This window comes from Rhinolophus sinicus, chromosome 6, assembly GCF_057876585.1.
Source record: "Rhinolophus sinicus isolate RSI-liver-muscle chromosome 6, RSI-T2T, whole genome shotgun sequence".
Lineage (NCBI taxonomy): Eukaryota > Metazoa > Chordata > Mammalia > Chiroptera > Rhinolophidae > Rhinolophus > Rhinolophus sinicus.
This window is the reverse complement of record NC_142506.1, coordinates 42,283,171-42,301,062: the sequence shown is the minus strand read 5'-3', so window position 1 is coordinate 42,301,062 and position 17,892 is coordinate 42,283,171. Positions and strand designations below refer to the sequence as shown.

The 17,892-nt window shown below is 48.3% G+C and overlaps 1 protein-coding gene across 1 annotated transcript; it reads right to left on the bottom strand.

The window, feature by feature from the left end:
- Positions 1-7,349: 7,349 nt before the first annotated feature.
- RHOU (ras homolog family member U) lies at positions 7,350-17,222 on the bottom strand. Its single transcript, XM_019754793.3, has 3 exons — positions 16,648-17,222; positions 15,002-15,060; positions 7,350-10,506 (listed from the first exon to the last, which is right to left on the bottom strand). Exons 1-3 carry the CDS (start codon positions 16,886-16,888, stop codon positions 10,051-10,053), a joined length of 756 nt encoding a protein of 251 aa, XP_019610352.1. The 5' UTR covers positions 16,889-17,222; the 3' UTR covers positions 7,350-10,050.
- Positions 17,223-17,892: the final 670 nt, after the last annotated feature.

Here is a 17,892-nt window from a genome sequence, read left to right as displayed (position 1 = left end):
ACAAGGACCCAGGAAGCCTGGAAGAAAGCCTAGGGCTTCCCTCAGCTGTGTGCCATTGCCAAGAGCAATCATTCTCATTTAGATCCCAAATATGGGCACATTATAAACTGCATGAGAAAGGCAAACTATTGTCTCCACGTGAGGACTGGGCATGGCAGAAGTACAATAAGATACAGCGTCTCCTGTAGGGCCCTGGGTGTAACTACCTAGGAAAACGCCATTAGGGAGGAGGAGCCCAGCAGGGGTAAATCCTGTCTGTTTTGGGAAATGGGTACTTATCACATAGTTGAGAGTAGTTTCAATTTTTGTGCGGAATAGACTACTGATAATCACACTGGTAACGGTGATAGTTTTCATATAAGGTTTTTGAAAGAGCTTTGTGTACTCTGTGCTCAGTATGGTTCCATTTATCCAAATACAGCCGAATTCTGTCCCTGTTGCTAGAAAAGGGAGCAGATGGAAACATCCAAACTCTGTCCCATCCAGCTGTCTGCTTGCTCAGCGAGGTGTCCATTTCCACTCATTTTAAGCATGTATTTTCCCCCAAAAGAAGGAAGATTCAACAGAGAGTTTAGGCAACATGTTGTGTCAACCATTTTAATAACAGACCCCACCGAAAACAATGTAGGTGATGCCTATAGCTTTTAGCACCAGAGTTCTGGTTGCCAGACCCATTGCATCCCCCACCTGCATGGTAGTGCACATGACCCACCTCTCTTTATCGGGGATTAACACGGATGGACGAGAGACTGCACCAGCATGGCAGCCCCACAGCCTTCCATTCCCACTGTATCCACTTGGTGGGCCCCGGTAAACACACCTCCCAGTGCCAACTCCCCCGCCTCCCACCCAGCATTGTCTCTGGGCTTGGCTTTGACATATGGACTTTAACAAGCATGGTGCAAACAGGCTGCTAAACCCTTGCACACTGGAGCATTCTCTCTTAGCACACACTCGTGGAAGTCAGTCTCCATGCTGTAAAGAAACAGGCCAGATGCAGGCACAGGGAGAGAGACCCAGCATTGCGTTAGGGCTCACCCCCGTCGAGCTCCCCGCTGCATGTGACTTCAGCAGAATCGCCCAGCTAAGCCTGGCCAACCCATGGGATCTCAAGAACAAGCCAACAGCTGCTGGTTTAAGTCCCCAGCAAGTGATGGGGTGATTTTTATACTGAAATAGATCATTGCACGTACTTCCCCACTGGGGGTTGTATAGGTCCCTTCAATGTCTTCTATATGAGAGCAGAAAAGGAAAAGGGAAATCCAGTCTTAAAATACCCTCACTGAATAATGGTTCTCCCACTGACTCATGAAGAGTCCCTTAGCAAATTAGTCTCTTTGTTACTCTCCAATAAACAAGGATAATAGCAACTAATCCAATACATGCCTGCCATGGGTGGTGTGAGCTTAGAAGCAATGCTGTATTTATTCATTTATATCACAACTTGATCAAGAGGAGATTTAGACAGTTTAGGGAAATAGGTGAAATATTTTTCATGCTTAATAAATACATGTGATGTGGTTCACAAGTTTCAGATGTTACGATATTTACCAAAACTGTTTTTCCCCTTATAAACTTTCTCTGTTCCGTGGTCTCCTTTACCAACATTTTTATAAGAAAAATTTTCATTATTTTACCTGAACAATTGTTTACTTAATCAATAATTGGTCCCCTTCTACTTTTTCCATTTTGAAATAGAAACACTTGACTTTCAGCAGCACCCAATCAGTTTTGGGGGTGAAGGTGAGGTCATTAAGGAGACTGGTGAGACAGGACTGTCTAACTTTGGGTGAGCTCTCGGCCACACAAAGCCCAGTTTTAAAAATTATTGAAGGTTGTCACAAAGACAATAACTACTCATATAATGGCCCCACTCCCCACTCTCATCCCTTAGATCCTGAAATAAGTGAAAAGGAGGTAAACTGTGTAGATCAAATGTGTTGGAAATCCACTTATCAGGGACTGTGTCTACTTTAGATCATTCATAAGCAATAATAATAAACTGGGTGCAGCCCTCCTAGTTTTGTGGTCTGGCCTGAGATTTTATTTCAGAATGAAAATTAGGAACCCAGGAGGATCAGGGAGAGAGAAGGGGCACGAGGGAAGAGGACCTGAGTGAAGGGAGAAGCTTGGGGGTTCTGGGTTTTGTGTGTGATTTTTATGTATTTTTACCAATAAAACCTTTGATAAACAAATGAGTCAAGCCAAACTATTACCACTGTCATTGCTATGGTGGATGACATTTTTGATGTGGAGATCAAAGTTCCTCATAAGTACCTCTATACACTAAAGGTATAGTCTACACCCACGGATGGGAGCTCGTGGGGGTCAGGCATCCTGGTTGCCACAGTGAGAAAGCAGCTTTGGTATTTGCTCCTGAAGCACACAAGTATCTCCCACTAGCCATGTACAATACTGGTACTTGTCTTACTGTCCACACTGACTATCATCCTGCACCTGTCAAAGCATGGTCGACACAAGTGTCATCTCTGAAATCGTGTGTGTCTAAGTTCTACTTGTGCTTTAGGTTTAAATGATCTGAAGAAGCCCTCTTGGGTTGTAAGACACATGCCCCTGTGGAAGCCGGACCCACGCTGACAACCGCTGCAGGCCAAATGGATGCTACCTCTCCCCTGGCTGTCTGATTGACGGGAGATACTAGAAACAGTCTTTGGAGCATGCTTCCCCATCTTGTACAAAATCAGCAAATACAAGAAATGTTCACATCGGCATCTGTAGTACATTTCTCCCCACTTCAAGCCAATTCCTAGTTGGGAGCCATTGTATAATACTAACATAGTGCGAGAAAGCACTGTCGTCGGAAGGGCAAGGAAGCTTGTCAGGATGGTCACTGCATTGTCCCTGTGGGGATCTTCCTGAGATGCCAACCATAGTAACACTGCTGTATTTTCGTGGAGAATAAGGAGAGATAGGACATGGATGTCTAATAATATCAAGATATGACATGCCATCCGTCTCACAATAGACGATTTTGCCAATGGGACGAGAACTTTTCAAAGCCACTGACTGCTACCCTAGAAGCCCTCAGCCCCCTGAGGGTGGCCTGCCACATCTGCCAGCTAAGCCAAGGGGTACCCTGCCAGCATTTGCCCCTCCATATCCCACCCCTGACCGAGCCTGCTGCTGCCCACTCTGCGGTGCCCTCAGTGCGGTCGTGAATTCAGGCCCACTGACCTTGCAGCCGGTCTGTCTCGTTCTGGGAATACGTGCACCAAAGTCCAGAAATATGGGGGTGCAGGGTGCATTGCGGAGAACCAGACAGGACAGGGGCAGGATCTTTGAGGCAGGCAGGAGGTAAGATCAACAGCGAGGAAATCTTTGCACAGAGGAATTTAGATTTTCTCCTTCAGGCATGTGGTTTCTCAACTGAGGGCCACACCTCCTGGGAAGCTGTGAGTGAGTGACAGGAGATAGGAGAATATGCGGGAGCACGTAGGAGTGCTTGCAGAAAAGTGTCGCTCATGGATATATTTTTCATGCTATGTGATTAACTTACTATCAGTTAGAAGCACTACTGAACATAAAATAGTTTTTGAATTCACATCATCTTTTATTATTGTTATCTCAATCAATGTGAAAGTGTGATGGCAGGTGGCTTTTTCTTATTTTGTATTTTTGTAAAAATAGTAAAAGTACAATTACCTACATGTGGGGTCTGCATTTATAAAATGTTTGGAAATCAATGCTATAGGCAATAAGAACTCTTGGGCATTTCTTGGAAGTGAAGAAGCAGCTTAGAAGTTAAAAACAAACAAACAAACAAAAAACGTTGGCCAGGCTGGAGGAGGAAACATGCGGGTGGCTGGAGAAAGATGGGGTGTGGCTGAATTCACGACAGACACACTGGGCGTCAGGAGAAGGACCTGAGAATAATGCCCAACCACAGGACCTGGTGACCAATTCAATGTGAATGTGCAGGAAGGGAGTCTGGGCTGATGACAGATTTCTGGTTTGGACAAGTGCACTGCTGTTCTAGTACATTTTGAGCATTCGCTAAGAAAAAAAGCACACAGGGAGGGGCATGGAAGAGGAAAGTGTTGGGAAGCAATGAGCCGACCTTGGGAGATGACTGTGGTCAGCAGAATGGCCCCAAAGATGTCGCTGGCTTACACCTGTGACCATGTAGGCTGCTCGGCAAAGGTTGAAGGTGGACTGAGATTTCTAATCCGCTGACCTTGAGGCTCTGTGAGTGGGCCAGTATAAGAATTAGGGTCCTTGGATGTGGAAGAGTCAGTGTCAGAGGGACGCTGTCATGCAGGGTGTCACGCGGGGTCTCTGGTCCTGCTCCCCACATAAGAACGCAGGACATGGTGAGGCCAAAAAGGAACACCCACGGAGCCATAGATAGGGGACTCATACCACTATAGTCTCGCTGGTAGCTGGGTTGGAGATACAGGAAGCAGGAGCCACACGATCCACAACCTGCCGTCTGCTTTTCTGCCAACCAACCCACCCCACTTGCTAACTGCAATCCCCCATGCTAACCTGCAATCCGTGCTTACTACCTCAACCACCATCTTGCTAGCCCCATTTTCTGCTAGCGTAGCCACAGCAGTTATATTAGTGGCCAGTGGCTCACTGGTTACAGCTGACGGCCAACTAGCCACAGCTGATGGCCATCCAATCACAGTTGATGGCCATTTACTACCTGAGCCAGCACCTTTCCATGTGAGGCTGAGAGCCTGGAAACTGCACTCCTGGCTCTGTCCCCACAGATACCCTCTGAGAAACACTCGACCAGCCATTGTTGGTTCTGGGGGTGGAGATGGATCATGAACCAAGGAATGTGGGTGGGCTCTAAGAGCTGGAAAAGCGAGGAAGCGGACTCACCCCCAAAGCCTCCAGAAAGGAATGCAGCCCTGTCCTCACCTTGATTTTAGCCCACTGTCAACCGTAAAACAAAATCGACTAGGTATTCCATTATCAAAAGGGGATAGAGGAAGGACTGCAATCGGATACATGCAGACATTGCACTGGGCAAAAGCCGGAGGAGGTACTTTACAGAGGGGACAAGGATGACCGACTGGTACAGCCGGGGGCTCTACTGTAAACAGAGTTCTTCCTGTAGGGTGTCTGCAGTGACACTGAGTGATAGCTCCTCCCAGAGGCCCTCCAGAGTTCTAGTTTAAGGTCATAAATGTTATCACCAGTGCGACCATCTTACCTTATCCAGAATGATAAGGTAAGGAATTTTTGTTTTCAAGCACTCAGTTTGTAGTGGTTTGTTCCAGCAGTGATAGGAAACTAATAGAGCGAGTTAAGTTTTAAGTACCTGTGGGACTCGGTAGAGAAACGGGGCAAATGCAGGGAAATGTGATACTCAGCTCCACAGTGTGTCTTCATTTTAGGTAAATGGTGGGCTCCTGGCTACATGGCTCTTTCATATGCAGACTGTGTCTCCAAGACTTGGTTTTATTGTTAGGATTGCACATGGTATCGGAGATAGAGGAAACTGATTGGGTGACTCAGGCTAATGAGCAATGATTCTAAAAAACGGTTCCAGTCACAAAACCAAGAGCATGCTAGTCTGAATCTGAAGAGAAAGCTTCTTGCCTGAAGAGAATCAAGGGACAGCCTCCCTGAGGGCTGGAAAGTCTTTGCAGTGCTCCCTTTGCGGCCTCGCCCTGATTGCCCGCCCCCCACCCCACTGGTGTGCTGACCCTGACTTCAGCAGTGGTGAGATTAGCACACAGTTTCTCCCAGGGGGCAGTGCCAGGCAATCCCACCAGCTCAAGCAGCAGCATCCATGTTTCAGGGTCAGCCCATGGAAACCAGTGGAGTAATTTACATTATTTTGCTCTTATTGCCCCATAAAATCTGATAGAGTAGAAAATGAAAGCCATTGGGGGCCAATTGTAAATTGATCAACTAGGTGTCCTGCTGGGAAAGAAATGAACAGAGCCTAGCAACGAGAGCAGTCAGAGTGGACATTTCCTAAGCGCCTACGATGAACCGACATGTTACATTCATAACTCCATCGGCCCACTGGGGCAGGTGCCAGCTTTATCCCCTTCATAGATCTGAGAGTGTAGGTACTAAGAGGTTAACAGGTTAAGTAGCTCAAGGAATCACAAGCAGTAAGAATAGAGCTGGGATTCAAGCTCAAACAGCCTGACTCCAGAGCCCAGCGCCTCCTCCCCCTCCTTCCCATCCCACCATCCCCTCCCTGATGTCATCTGCTCTCCTCCCTGCGTTGCTTCTGTCCTGTCCACACTGGCCTCGGACATGCCACACATTCCTCTGCCTCAGGCCCTTTGTACCTGATATTTCTTTTAAAAAAACCTTTCTCCCACATACTTCTCATTCCCTCACCTCCTTCAGGTCATAGAAACATCTCCATGAAGCATGTCCTGACCTCCTTAAAGGGACAGGGTGCTCTGTCAATGTACCCTGGGGAGGCCTGTCCCGGATACAGGTGGCAGGTCTGGGGCCAGGCCGGGAGAAACCGCCAGGTCCCTCTGGGGTAAGGTCGGGCTGCCCTGTGCAGGCCAGTGTGGGACACGAGCAGGTGGTTCTAGTTGCTCTCTGTACAGTATTCCAGTGCAGTGAGCTGGGACATTCAGTGGATATGAAAAGTCATAGCCAGGCCTGAGGCCTGATGCGGGAATGAAGTGGACAGACCTATCCTCTACTAGTTGACCAGGAGCATGGTCCACCCCCTTGAGGCTGGAAAGTGGAAACAGGATGACATCTGGCCCCTCAGACTGGTCTTTCCCCAGGACCACATTCCCTGGGGCCCCTGATATAGGGGCTGCATCTGGGTGGCACGATGAGAAGACTGACGGCAAGAACCTGGAAAGTCACAGGTGGCACCTGGCATGTCCCAGTGCTCTTGGAGACGGAACCTGTGCCCTGCTGATCTGCACTGGAAAGCTGGTGGGACTCACTGCACCTCTGACCTTTAATTCCTTCCACCTGGACCTTTACCCCTCACATGCAGATGCATTCTCAATCGGGCCTCAAATAGCCTGGTGAAAAAGGCTGTGCTGTTCACACATAAGGAAAATAAGGCTCAGATCCAGTGACCGCTCCATCACACCACATGCTCAGTGCTTCTCTGAGCCTGGATTCTGACTCCAGGGACAGTGCTCCTGCCAACCCTCGGGGACGCCAGCCCACCATCCATCACAGGTAGATGCCACCGAGCTCTTGTATCAGGCTGTGACCCAAAATTCTCAAAACCCCACAGTGGATAAGCACTTAATGCTGGTTGGGGATGTATTCCCAAAATGCCTCTGGGGTCATGCCATGCCTCCCGGCCAGCCTGCTTCTCGGTATGGCTGAACTTTTATTCACTTCCAGTGAAATTCCTTTGTAGAGAAGGCAAGTGCAGTTATAGGCATAGGTCAGAATTTATTTCATACCACCTCGTTTATGGCATTTTCAAGGACAGCGCTCTGCTGGCCATCATTTACACTTGGAAACAGGAAAGCACACTTGGTAAGGCACCAGGTTACAAGTCTGGGGAGAAGACATTGCCGTGTGGGCTTGCGCAATCCCTGGGTGGTTTCTCTCAAGTCTGTCAAGCACAGAGAACATCACAAAAGGTTCATTCCATACACATGGCAAAGAGAGAAAACAGTTTTTGGAGTATATTGTATTTTAAAATTTTGGCCAGCCTACACAGTAGGAGTTAAGCTAAAGTGGCATTTTCTAAAGCAGAACTCACAAAATCTTCTCCTCAATACCAAGCTTCAACAATGTGTGAGCTTTGAAGTGTATCAACTTTAAAATGTTTAAGTCAAGCACATACTTGTAAAAACTTTTCTGCCCAAATCTCTACTTTCACAGGGAAAATGGAGGAAAACCTCAAGTACAATCGTACCTTCAGTATTCTATAAAATGCAGCGACGTATTAAAAACTGTTGCCCTTAAATGTCAGCCCTCTAGGTTTTCGGCGCTAATGGCCCAGGTTCTAGCAATCCGGGTGGAAAACAAACTTATCGAGTAAAGCTCTCAGGATGGGTCACAGGCTTCCCACCAGTGGCCTTAAGGGCAGAGGGCGCCCGGGGCCCCTCCCAGGGGGACCAACAGAGCCCCACAAGCTAACACATGCATCAAACTTCTTTCAAGTTTTGTTTTCTTTCTTAAAAAGTAATTTGCTTTGTACTCCAGGTCATTTGCTTAAATATAAAAATACTGTTTAAAATTACTTCCCAGTCAAATCAGTCTAGCTCCACCGGGGTTACGCGGGGCCCAGGCCAGGAAGCTGCTTCCAACAGAAGGTGAGCTAGGCACGTAGGCTTGGGGCATACTTCATTATGTCTGTTTGGGGCATTTTCACAAATGAAGTCATTTTATTCACTCAGGTTATAACTAAACCCTTCAGGAAATTATGACTGATATCAATTTCAATGTATTGAAAAATAAATAATAAACAGTCTATGTATTTTAGTTTTTAAGCCAAGAAATTAGTTAATTTTATTTACTATCAGAAGTCAAAGAAGCCCCGAGCCTGAAATATAACCTAATCTTTCACTTTCTCTATGGAAAAACACAAATTGTTTTTTTCAAACATAAAGCAACAACACAAGACCCACAGAAAGATAAGTCTTCCATCCACTGGCTCCACAGATTCCCCCCTGAACCGATTTTGGTAAATGTGCTTCACCCAGGGCAAACTTGACGTCACAGTGCCTCAGGTGACCTTTGGTATCTCTAAGTATCATCGCAAGCAGGGCCACTCTCCTGCTGTGGCAGTGGCACTCTCCAGGCGGCCTTAAGACTCCACCGTGAAGAACGGGGCTTTCTAACTGCCTGAAAGGAAGGACACAGTTGAGTGAGGGAATGGTGCTTCCCGCACACAACTTGCTCCTGGACAGCCACAGTGGACGCCATGGCCCATGACACGTGGTGCTGTTCTTTGCTGCCAGTCCCCTAAAAGACACCTGTGGACTTAACTGGTTGTTTTAAGAGATTTTAAAATAGGTTTTAAGAGAGGTTCATGTTTTGTTTTAAGATGGTCTCAAAAATGTGTTCAGATACACTGAAAATCATATCTAGGGTGTAAAAAGAAATCTGTTCAAAAAAGTGTTAACAAAAAGAGGAAGCCATGCTTCCCTCACACCTGTTTTGGTGGTCATGCTTTTCCCCATTCACTCTTTAAAAGTCTGATTCAGCAGCAAATGCAGCCCTGTGGACATACACGTGGATGTATAAGAAGTCTGTTTTGGCTGACTTTGAAAAAAGTACATTTTGCATCCCACAAACGCTTGCTGCGGGCCTGTCAAGTACTCAACCCGGCAGATAGCACAACTTAAGTGTGGGAGCTTAGGCAATTCAGGCGGTGCTCCCTGGGCTCTAATTTCCAGGGGTCTGGTGCACAGGGCATTAATGGCAAACTTCAAACTCTGATCTGAACGTGTCACTCCGTAAAGAAAATGTAAGTGCCATAGGTGGACACTCGCATGACTGCACAGTACCATATTTACACAGTGTCAACACAACTGCCCCCAGAATGAGAAATTCCAACACACAACTTTTCCTTTTTGGTCTACACAGTGGCATAGGCTTAGAGGGATGTTGTTGTTGGTTTTTAAATCTTATGAAATAGAGTGTCAGTATATGACGAAAGTGACTGGTTTGAGGTTTTGTAGGCAGAGGTCTCTAATTTCTTTCTGATTTTTGCTCCTTAAAAAGAGAATAAAAAGCATGGAGGTTGTAAGCTGAATGCTGCAATTGGCGGCTGCCTGGAGAGGACGCAGCATATCCTTCCACACATTACAATGCAGCAGAATTGTTCCTGATGCTCAGATGAGAGGCGAATTTTTCATATTAGATGTAAATCTATCCAAAGGACTGGAGCTCTAAATTTCCAAAGTTATGATAAATGCTTAACTTACTTCAAAAATATGTTGCAGAAGAGTCTCATCCCTAAGCTCAAACTACAAGAAAATCTAAGGCAAGAAAGAACACGTCCATGGGGAATGGCTCAGTGAACACGTTCTCCGCACAGGCGCCCATGGAGAAAGGGCTCGTTTCAGCGCCTGCTTCGTCCAGCATCGACTTCGCTCGACGACGGTGCCAGCATCACACGAGGCAGCAGTACTTCCTCCACCAGGACTTGGACAGGGTCTTCATCTTGTCCGGAGCCCGGCTTTTGGACTTCCGTGGCTGCTGCTGAGCATCCGAGGACTGGATGGCGGCGACGATGGCTGCGTCGAAGACCTCCTTGAGGTTCTTCTGTGTCAGGGCTGAGCACTCCACATAGCAGGCAGCTTTGATCTCCTCGGCACACAGCCTCGCGGCTTCCTCGGGCACCGGCTTCTCTCTGCATTTGTCCAGCTCAATGAGGACTTTCACGTCTTCTCGGAGATCCGACTGAGTTCCCACCAGGATGATGGGGGCTTTGGGACAGTGGCATCGGATCTCTGGCATCCATTTCTCAGTGACGTTCTGGAAGGAGGAAGGGCTAACCACGCTGAAGCACAGCAGGAAGATGTCCGTGTTGGTGTAGCAGAGGGGCCTCAGCCTGTCAAACTCGTCCTGCAACCAGTCAAAGCACCCAAAGTCACTTTTTAAACCAACCTCATTGCACAAAGACCACCTTGCCATTTCACTTGAAAGGGTCTGGTAGGTAACAGAAAACCCACTGGCTATGGAAGGAAAAGCCCACATCTTGGAGGGGATTCTGCTGCTCACCTATCTGGTGACCTCAAAATCGGCCAGATGTGTTCATCGTTCTCATCAGTACTCAGGCCCTACTTGTAACTTAGCATAGAAAAAGTACTTACATCAGCTGGTATTAGAAATAACATTTACCTTAGCCTTCAGGCCAAAGGAACCCACACTTACTCTTTCAACTCTGGTGCTTAGCTAGTTTTCTAGAATGTAGACAGCATCCATGCAGACCCCCAAACTCCAACCTGACCCTAGCGACCCCACCCATTAATACAGCTCCCCTCTGGAAGGATGCAGCCCTGCCATCCTCACACCATTGGCTCCGTGCATGCCCACGGATACACAGCACACAAGCAATGCCAGTCAGACACAGGTCATACCCAGAAATCAAGTGCAGGGTCTTGGTCAGGCCACTCTTCTCGACAACTCAGAGCCCCTGTGCCTCTCAGTGTCATTTACATAGTGGTTCATACATTCATACTCACTTGACATATCTCTTTCTCTTTGCTTTATTGTCTTTTCCCTCCCTGCCTCCCCTTTCTCTTACTTCTTTTCCCCTTCTCTCTCTGCCATCACCATAGGCCTCCATGCATGGGGCTTTGGAAAGATAAAGAACCAGAGAAAGGGCTACTCTTAGGTGTAGAGAACTGGATGGAACAAGTTAGTTACTTATATGAACCAGCCACCAAAGTGCTGCAGTCACCCACTTAACAGAGGGCAGCAGGCACCACTCAGGGCCGGTGGTCGGCTGGGAACAGGAAGACACGGCCTCAGCCTTTATACAAATGGCTCATTCCTATTTAGAATGTCTATCTGTGGGTGCCAACCACCTCAGATAGTAACAGATAATTTACCAGTGGCAAAAAAAAGTTAAATGTCATCCGGGTTTTGGGTACTCCATTGGCATGCTCCGATTACATATAAACTATTACTTATATGCATGTTATTCTGCATCCATGGCTTTTTTCTATGAATAAAAGAAACCTGGATCTGTTTTATTGGAACACACTCTCTTTGTTTCGGGCTCTATATTTCAGTTGTGTGGCAATAAGCACCTAACAATATAAAATGTTCGGGAATGAATATGGCATTTCAGAATGTCACTGCCCCTCATCAGTCTTCCATAAGCAAAAGTCACAAAAGAAGGATTTAGGTTTCTTACTGCCAACTTTGTGCTGAAAAAATAAGAGACCCAAGCAGGTGGACCACAGCCAGCTCTGAAGGTCTATCAATGAAACATTCCCTCTGTTCTCAGGGGCCTCAAAGGAAGAAGCACAAAACTGAGACCGGTATAAGGTTGGCTCCCTCATGCAGCTACACTTGGCTGTGGCCTGGAATCTGGGGTTGCATTACCAATAGAAAGAAAGGCAAGCACAGGGTCGGGCCTTGTGACAGGGCCCCCCAGATCTCTTCAGATTCTGGCTAAAGGGCTCAGGAAGCAAAGCAGATATTAGACCCTCCTGCTCACTGCTGACCAGAAACCTTGGATATTTGCTGAAATAAACACAACATGCATACGTCCTGAGGCCCATGGTGCGCTTGCCCTTGCCAGGTCTGTGGGGACAATGCAGTCCAGCTGAAGTATGGCACACACAGACAGCTGGACAGTGGTATTGGTCAAGCTGCAATCTGGCTTTTTTTTCAGTATAAAGATTTTTCCAGGTGCGTCATAGATCAAAAGGCTGAAGAATGTTCAGCCCTTTTTGGCAGTGCTACAACGCATTCTCTTGTTTCAGTGGTAGTCCAATCTCTTATGCCTCTTATGCCAAAGATATTTCTCAAAGTCCTCAGTCTCTGATCAACTTTCACTTGTGTAAGACTGTGAGTCCAGTGTTAAAAACTCCTTTTAACATCTTGTATACTCACCTACCCTCCCTCACAAGAAAAGCCAAGGCACAGAAGCAATTTCTAGTTATTTATCCAGCCAGTAAAGCTGTTCTTGTTCTGAGCTTCTACACGAGCCTGACTTGGGCCCCAGGTTAGGGCTACCTGTGCTCGGGTTGGAAATGGAGACAGCAGGCCATCGTGACGACTGCCCAGAAGATGGGGCCCTGGGGGCTGGGTCAACACTAAGCAAATATGGCCAGAGTCAATCAAGTCCCTTCAAAGGTAGTTCACCAGCTCTGGAGTGGGGAGTGTACACAAGGACGAGCTCCAAGACCAGCCTTGCTAATAGTCAAAACCAATACTGACTGACACTTGGGGAGCAGGAAAAAAACTAAGTTTAACTTTAATCCAGCTGTGCATTTTTCACTAGTCGTTTTTGAAGTTGGTTTTCTTCAACTCTCTAGATAGTGGACTCATTCATTACATAGTCAGGTACATGCTACTAACCAGCACATGAAGTAGGAAATATGGTAAATCTCAATGAAAACACTGCTGGGAGGCCAGAAGAATCATTTCTAAAAAAACCCAAAGCTTACAAACTTAGCATCAAATCCCATTTTCCCCTAAATATAAACTTTCATGAAACTATTTCTAAAATGATTCTTATGTTTCTCTGACTTTTAAACAGATCATAATAAGGAAAAATTGAACTCTTCCTGGATAATTCAGGATCATTTCTACAAAGTTTTTCTGGTAAAAGTCCTATTCCTCCTTCAGAACTGCTGTGATTTTCCTGCAGACCTGCCGTCCTGCCCCTCCAGCTGGGGTCGCCTTCCTAGTTATGTAATGTCTCTGCTGTAGAACTTACACAAGTTCTACTAGCTCATTTGTCTTCCCTACAGACTGTAAGCACGTCAAGGGGCAGGTATCCATGTCGTAAGTTGGCGTCCCCAGATCCCAGCGCTCCGCTTATTCATCATGATTAAGCCCAGTATGTTCCAGACACTGTTCAGGCACCAGGAGTAAACCCCCGCCCAGGAGAAGGACACATCCCAGCAGAGCCCGGGGTCGGGCAGGGGCCAGCACTGGGCTGCTTGCTCCCTCCTAAAGGACCCGACTCACCTGCCTTCGTTTCTATACCTCCCTGTCTTCTGTCTGATACTCAGGTACTAAGCTGCCCCTCTTGCTTCAGCAGGGATGCCAGCATTGACTGATGTGCTGCTCAGCCCTCATTTTTAGAGATCAGAAAATCTGACCCACAGTAGGAAAAACATGCTCACTTTATACAAAACAGTTAAGCTTTAATTATAAATACCAGCATGGCATTCAGAAAGATTAAGTGTTAGGAGACCCTGTGTTCTTTGATTTTTCTTTTTTAAAGGCCATCAAATACAGACTGTTTGGTTTTTTTCTCCTCCTGGAAGGGGAAGCTGTGGTGCTGCAGTGGCAGGGTAAGTATAGGACAGAAGAGGCGGGACAACCACTCATGTCACTGTGGCCACCGCCAAACTGGCCCTCAGCTAGGGAGCAAGGCTGCCCAGTCTTGTGTCACCCTGAGGTTTGAAAACTAAAGCTCTGAATTGCCTGCCCCCGAGTAGGTGAGCAGTAGGAAGCCCGGGCTTGGATGAGGCACTTGGGGACACTGAAAGCCAACTTCTTCTTAAAGGCAAATGGTCAGGTGACAACACCTCAGCAAGTGAAGCAAGCACTTCTGCCTGCCTACAAAGTAGCCCCCAGCCCTTTCTCTAATTCTAGCAAGTACTGATATTCTGGTACTTGTAATAAACTACACGTTTATTAACTGTCATTTTGGCAAATCCGAGAGATGGATGGCACCCTCACAGAGCACAGAGAGATTTCACTGACTTGAGCACCGTGCCAAGGGGACACTGGGTGACAAGCCCCTGGAGCTCTTCAAGGGCATGCTCAAGGGGCCTCCCACCCCATCCTCCCCATCACTCCCTGGCTGTCTCATCCGAGTGCCTGGCCCCAAGACAAGAATAAATGCTCATGATTTGGAAACACTAAGTCCCACTGCATTCTTTCCTCCAGCCCAGGACGGCTCCAGCCACCATATCGTGCTTCAGAGGACAGCAGTGGCCCTAGTGAGGCAAACCACACTAAGGGACAGAATTAACACTGACTCCATCTTTTTCCTGAGTGATTTTCTTAAACATTTGCCTTGTTGCCCTTTAATAAGATGATTACAAGGTATTACCAACTTACTTGAGAAATGATTACAAAGCATCATTGATCATTTTTAATAAAAACCAGAAAGTAAATAAGATCAGAAACTCCTGTGAGATAAGAATTGTTCTTGACCCTGTTTTCTCCCGTCCTGCCCACGCAAAGCTGGCCACGCCCTGTTTTATTGGCTCACAGCTCTCTTCCCCCACCCCAGCCTCTGAGAGGGGCCTGCAGGACTGGGCTACCCCAGAAGGCTCCAGAATGACCCAGTTGTTGAGGGAGCTTATTGGGAGGCCTTTAACGGGCTGTTTCCTTTCCCAGCACTGAGCAACGAGGAGATACTAACCTGTCCCGCAGTGTCACAGAGCTGGAGTCTCACTGGCCGCCCATCCACCGACACCACAGCTTAAAAACAAGACCAAACGACTGTCAGGAGGTGTCTTTTAACCCCTTTCAAAGAATAATGGTTTTAGCCAGCACTACCATTCTCACTCCAAACCCTTCAGCTCCTATTCTGGGTCCTCTAACAAATGAAAGACTCGTGGAAAACAAGGAGGCTGGGTGGCTCTTTTGTGTACCCTCTCCAGGGCAGGCAATTCTCCATTGCCACGGATAAGGCAGCAAACCCCTGACCCCTTTGATGGTACCCCAGAAGGGCAGGTGATTTCCTCCTAGCTGGGAGAATTTATTTTCCCGTCACACCAGTTTCAAAAACCCTAAAAAACAACACTGGGGGATAAGTGGGAACCAACCTTGCAGCTTTACATGAGTGGAAAACCTCACAAATAATTCTTTTCCCTTGGGAAATGTTTGAGACTTCAGGGTTTATCATAAAATTGTACCCTGTTTCGAGAACATGTGCAAACACTGGCTGCCTGCATTGTCCTGTTTATAAAAGAGGGCACTGCTTATCTCTCCATGTCAGCTCAAAGAGAGGATTAAAAAAAGAGAAGGAAAGAAAGGCATGGGGATGGGGCATCTGGGGAGGGACCCTCGTCAGGGCAGTTCTACTTAAATTAAGCACTCAGTTTTGTTTCAATGTAACTTTCTAAATTGTTTATGAAAGTTTATACTAGTCAGTTTAGACAAAAAAAAAAAAAAAAAAAATTAAAGAAATGCTGCTGTTCAGGTGGGAAATCATTCTCATAGCACGGTTTTATCTAGGGCACCTCTGAATTCCAAGGAAGCAAGCACTTGCCATCACTACTTTCTAGGAGGTCAAGAAGCAATTAAAAAAAATTTTTTTTTTAATGAGAGTGAGTTTCAGACTAGCTCTGTGGCTTTTAACTTTTTCCTAAACTTCAAAAGGCTTGAAAAATCAAGATAAAGGATTCCTTAGTATCTACCAAACCAAATAACATAGCAACCATATAACTATAAGAGCTTCTAGTGACTTAGAGATAGTGAAAAGATACTAAAAATCAGAAACAGTCAAGGTGGGAGGTTGAAGTCGGGGCAGAGGGGCAGGGGAGGGGGAATCAGAAGAAAGAAATCGTGTTTGCTCTCCAGGCTTAATCCAAATCAAAGGCTTCACCCGCTCCACTAGTGCTATTTTCACTAAATCAAGTTTTTCCGCCGTCTCCACAGTTATTTAAAGTGGAGATGCCCCTTGCGAGGAGAACCGCCGAAAGGAGAGGACCACACTCAAGGCCACAGGTAATGGCACCTGCGCGTCACCTTCCAAGGAAACTCGGCAGCAGCGCCAGCAATGTCGACCTGACGCAACTTCTCCATGCAGCAAACTGACCGGGCAACCTGAACTGAACCAGTTGGATCCCCGCTCGCCTGATCCGAAACTGCGAGCTCGTCTCTCTTTTGCTTGGGCTCTAGCCACTGTAGCCACCCTCCAAAAGCCCGGGACTGTCCTGCACTCCGCACTTGGTCCACTGCCCGGCTGGGCCGGGCCTGGGGTCCCGGAGCCACGTCAAGGCCCTCGAGACCCCCACGCTGCCCTCTGTCCCCTCTGCACCCTGTCCACCAGGGCCCACTCACCCGAGAAGTTGTCGAAGGCAGTGGGGATGTACTCGGTGGGGTAGCCGTTGGTGGTGTAGCTCACCACCAGGCTGGTCTTGCCCACGGCGCCGTCACCGACCAGCACGCACTTGACGCCGCGCCCCCGGCCCCCGGGTGCCCCAGGCCCGCGTCCCCCATTTCCCCCGCGCTCCCGGCGCGGCGGCACTGGCGGCGCCTCGCAGCGGTCGGGGAATGCAGGGTCCCCCTGCTGTGGGGGCATCGGTCCGCGCACTCGGACGTGCTGGCGCGGGCGAGCAGGGCCCAGCGCGGCTGCCCCTCGGTCCCAGAGCCTCCAGGAGAGAGAAGCTGTCACCGAGCGCTGCGGACGCGTCTCCCGCCCTCGAGAGCCGAGGTTCCAGGCCGCACCGCTCGCAGACAAAGGCGGCCGCGGAGGGTCGTGCGCTGTGTCCCGGCGGCGCCACCGGCTCTGCTCCGAGCGATCTGAGGACTGCCCGCCGAGCACCGTGGAGCCTGATTGCTCAGTCTCCTCCTGGCTTTCCGGCTACACGACGCGTGGGGGGCAGGAGGGGAGGGGAAAGAGGCGGGTCCAGCCGAGCGGCTTGGACCCGGCGCCAAGGCCACAGCGCCCCCACCTGCACGGCAGGCCTCTGCACTGGCTCCTGAGGCGGTGCCACACGGGCCTGCGGGGATCGCAGACACTGGCTCAGGGGACCCCGAACGTCTGCTCTGGGGAATCCCTAGTCCCCTCCCCACCACACACACCGCTGACGGGGCGGCGCCTGAATGAGCCGTGCTGCCCACCGGCAGCTTCCTCCCCAGCGCCTGAGAGTGACACCACAGCCTGGCTGGCCCGGGTGGTTCCGCCCTGTGCGCCCACGCGGCGGGGAAGCCTGAGCTTCCTGCCTTTCCTTTCGCCCCCTCGACCCCCACCTCCCCTTCTCAGTCAGAGGCTGTGCTGCGGAGCCTCTCGCGGGCCACAGCGCTCCACTCGGAGAAAAATGAAGTGTCTTCTGGGGACATGTGGTCTAAAGGTCACTGAATTAACAGGCAGCTTTTCTTTTTATGTCCAGCTACAGCCCATCGTGTGACTTTTCTTCTAAAATAATTTATTATCTTTTCACTTGGGTGCAAAAGAATTCCAGGTCCATTGCTAACTCTCATTTGACTTTCTCTTTGGCATGCCATAAACCAGCAAATTTCTTTATAGCCCCAATTCTTTCATTTACTTAAATGTAATTTGATGACAATATTATCTGGAAAAAA

Bases quoted from the DNA above. Each gene is read 5' to 3' on its own strand.
- RHOU (XM_019754793.3), bottom strand. From the start codon at position 16,888: ATGCCCCCACAGCAGGGGGACCCTGCATTCCCCGACCGCTGCGAGGCG. The intron at 15,061-16,647 runs GTGAGTGGGCCC...CTTGTTTTTAAG, and splicing joins TGCCTTCGACAACTTCTCGG to CTGTGGTGTCGGTGGATGGG. The intron at 10,507-15,001 runs GTTAGTATCTCC...GACTGGTTGCAG, and splicing joins TCTGTGACACTGCGGGACAG to GACGAGTTTGACAGGCTGAG.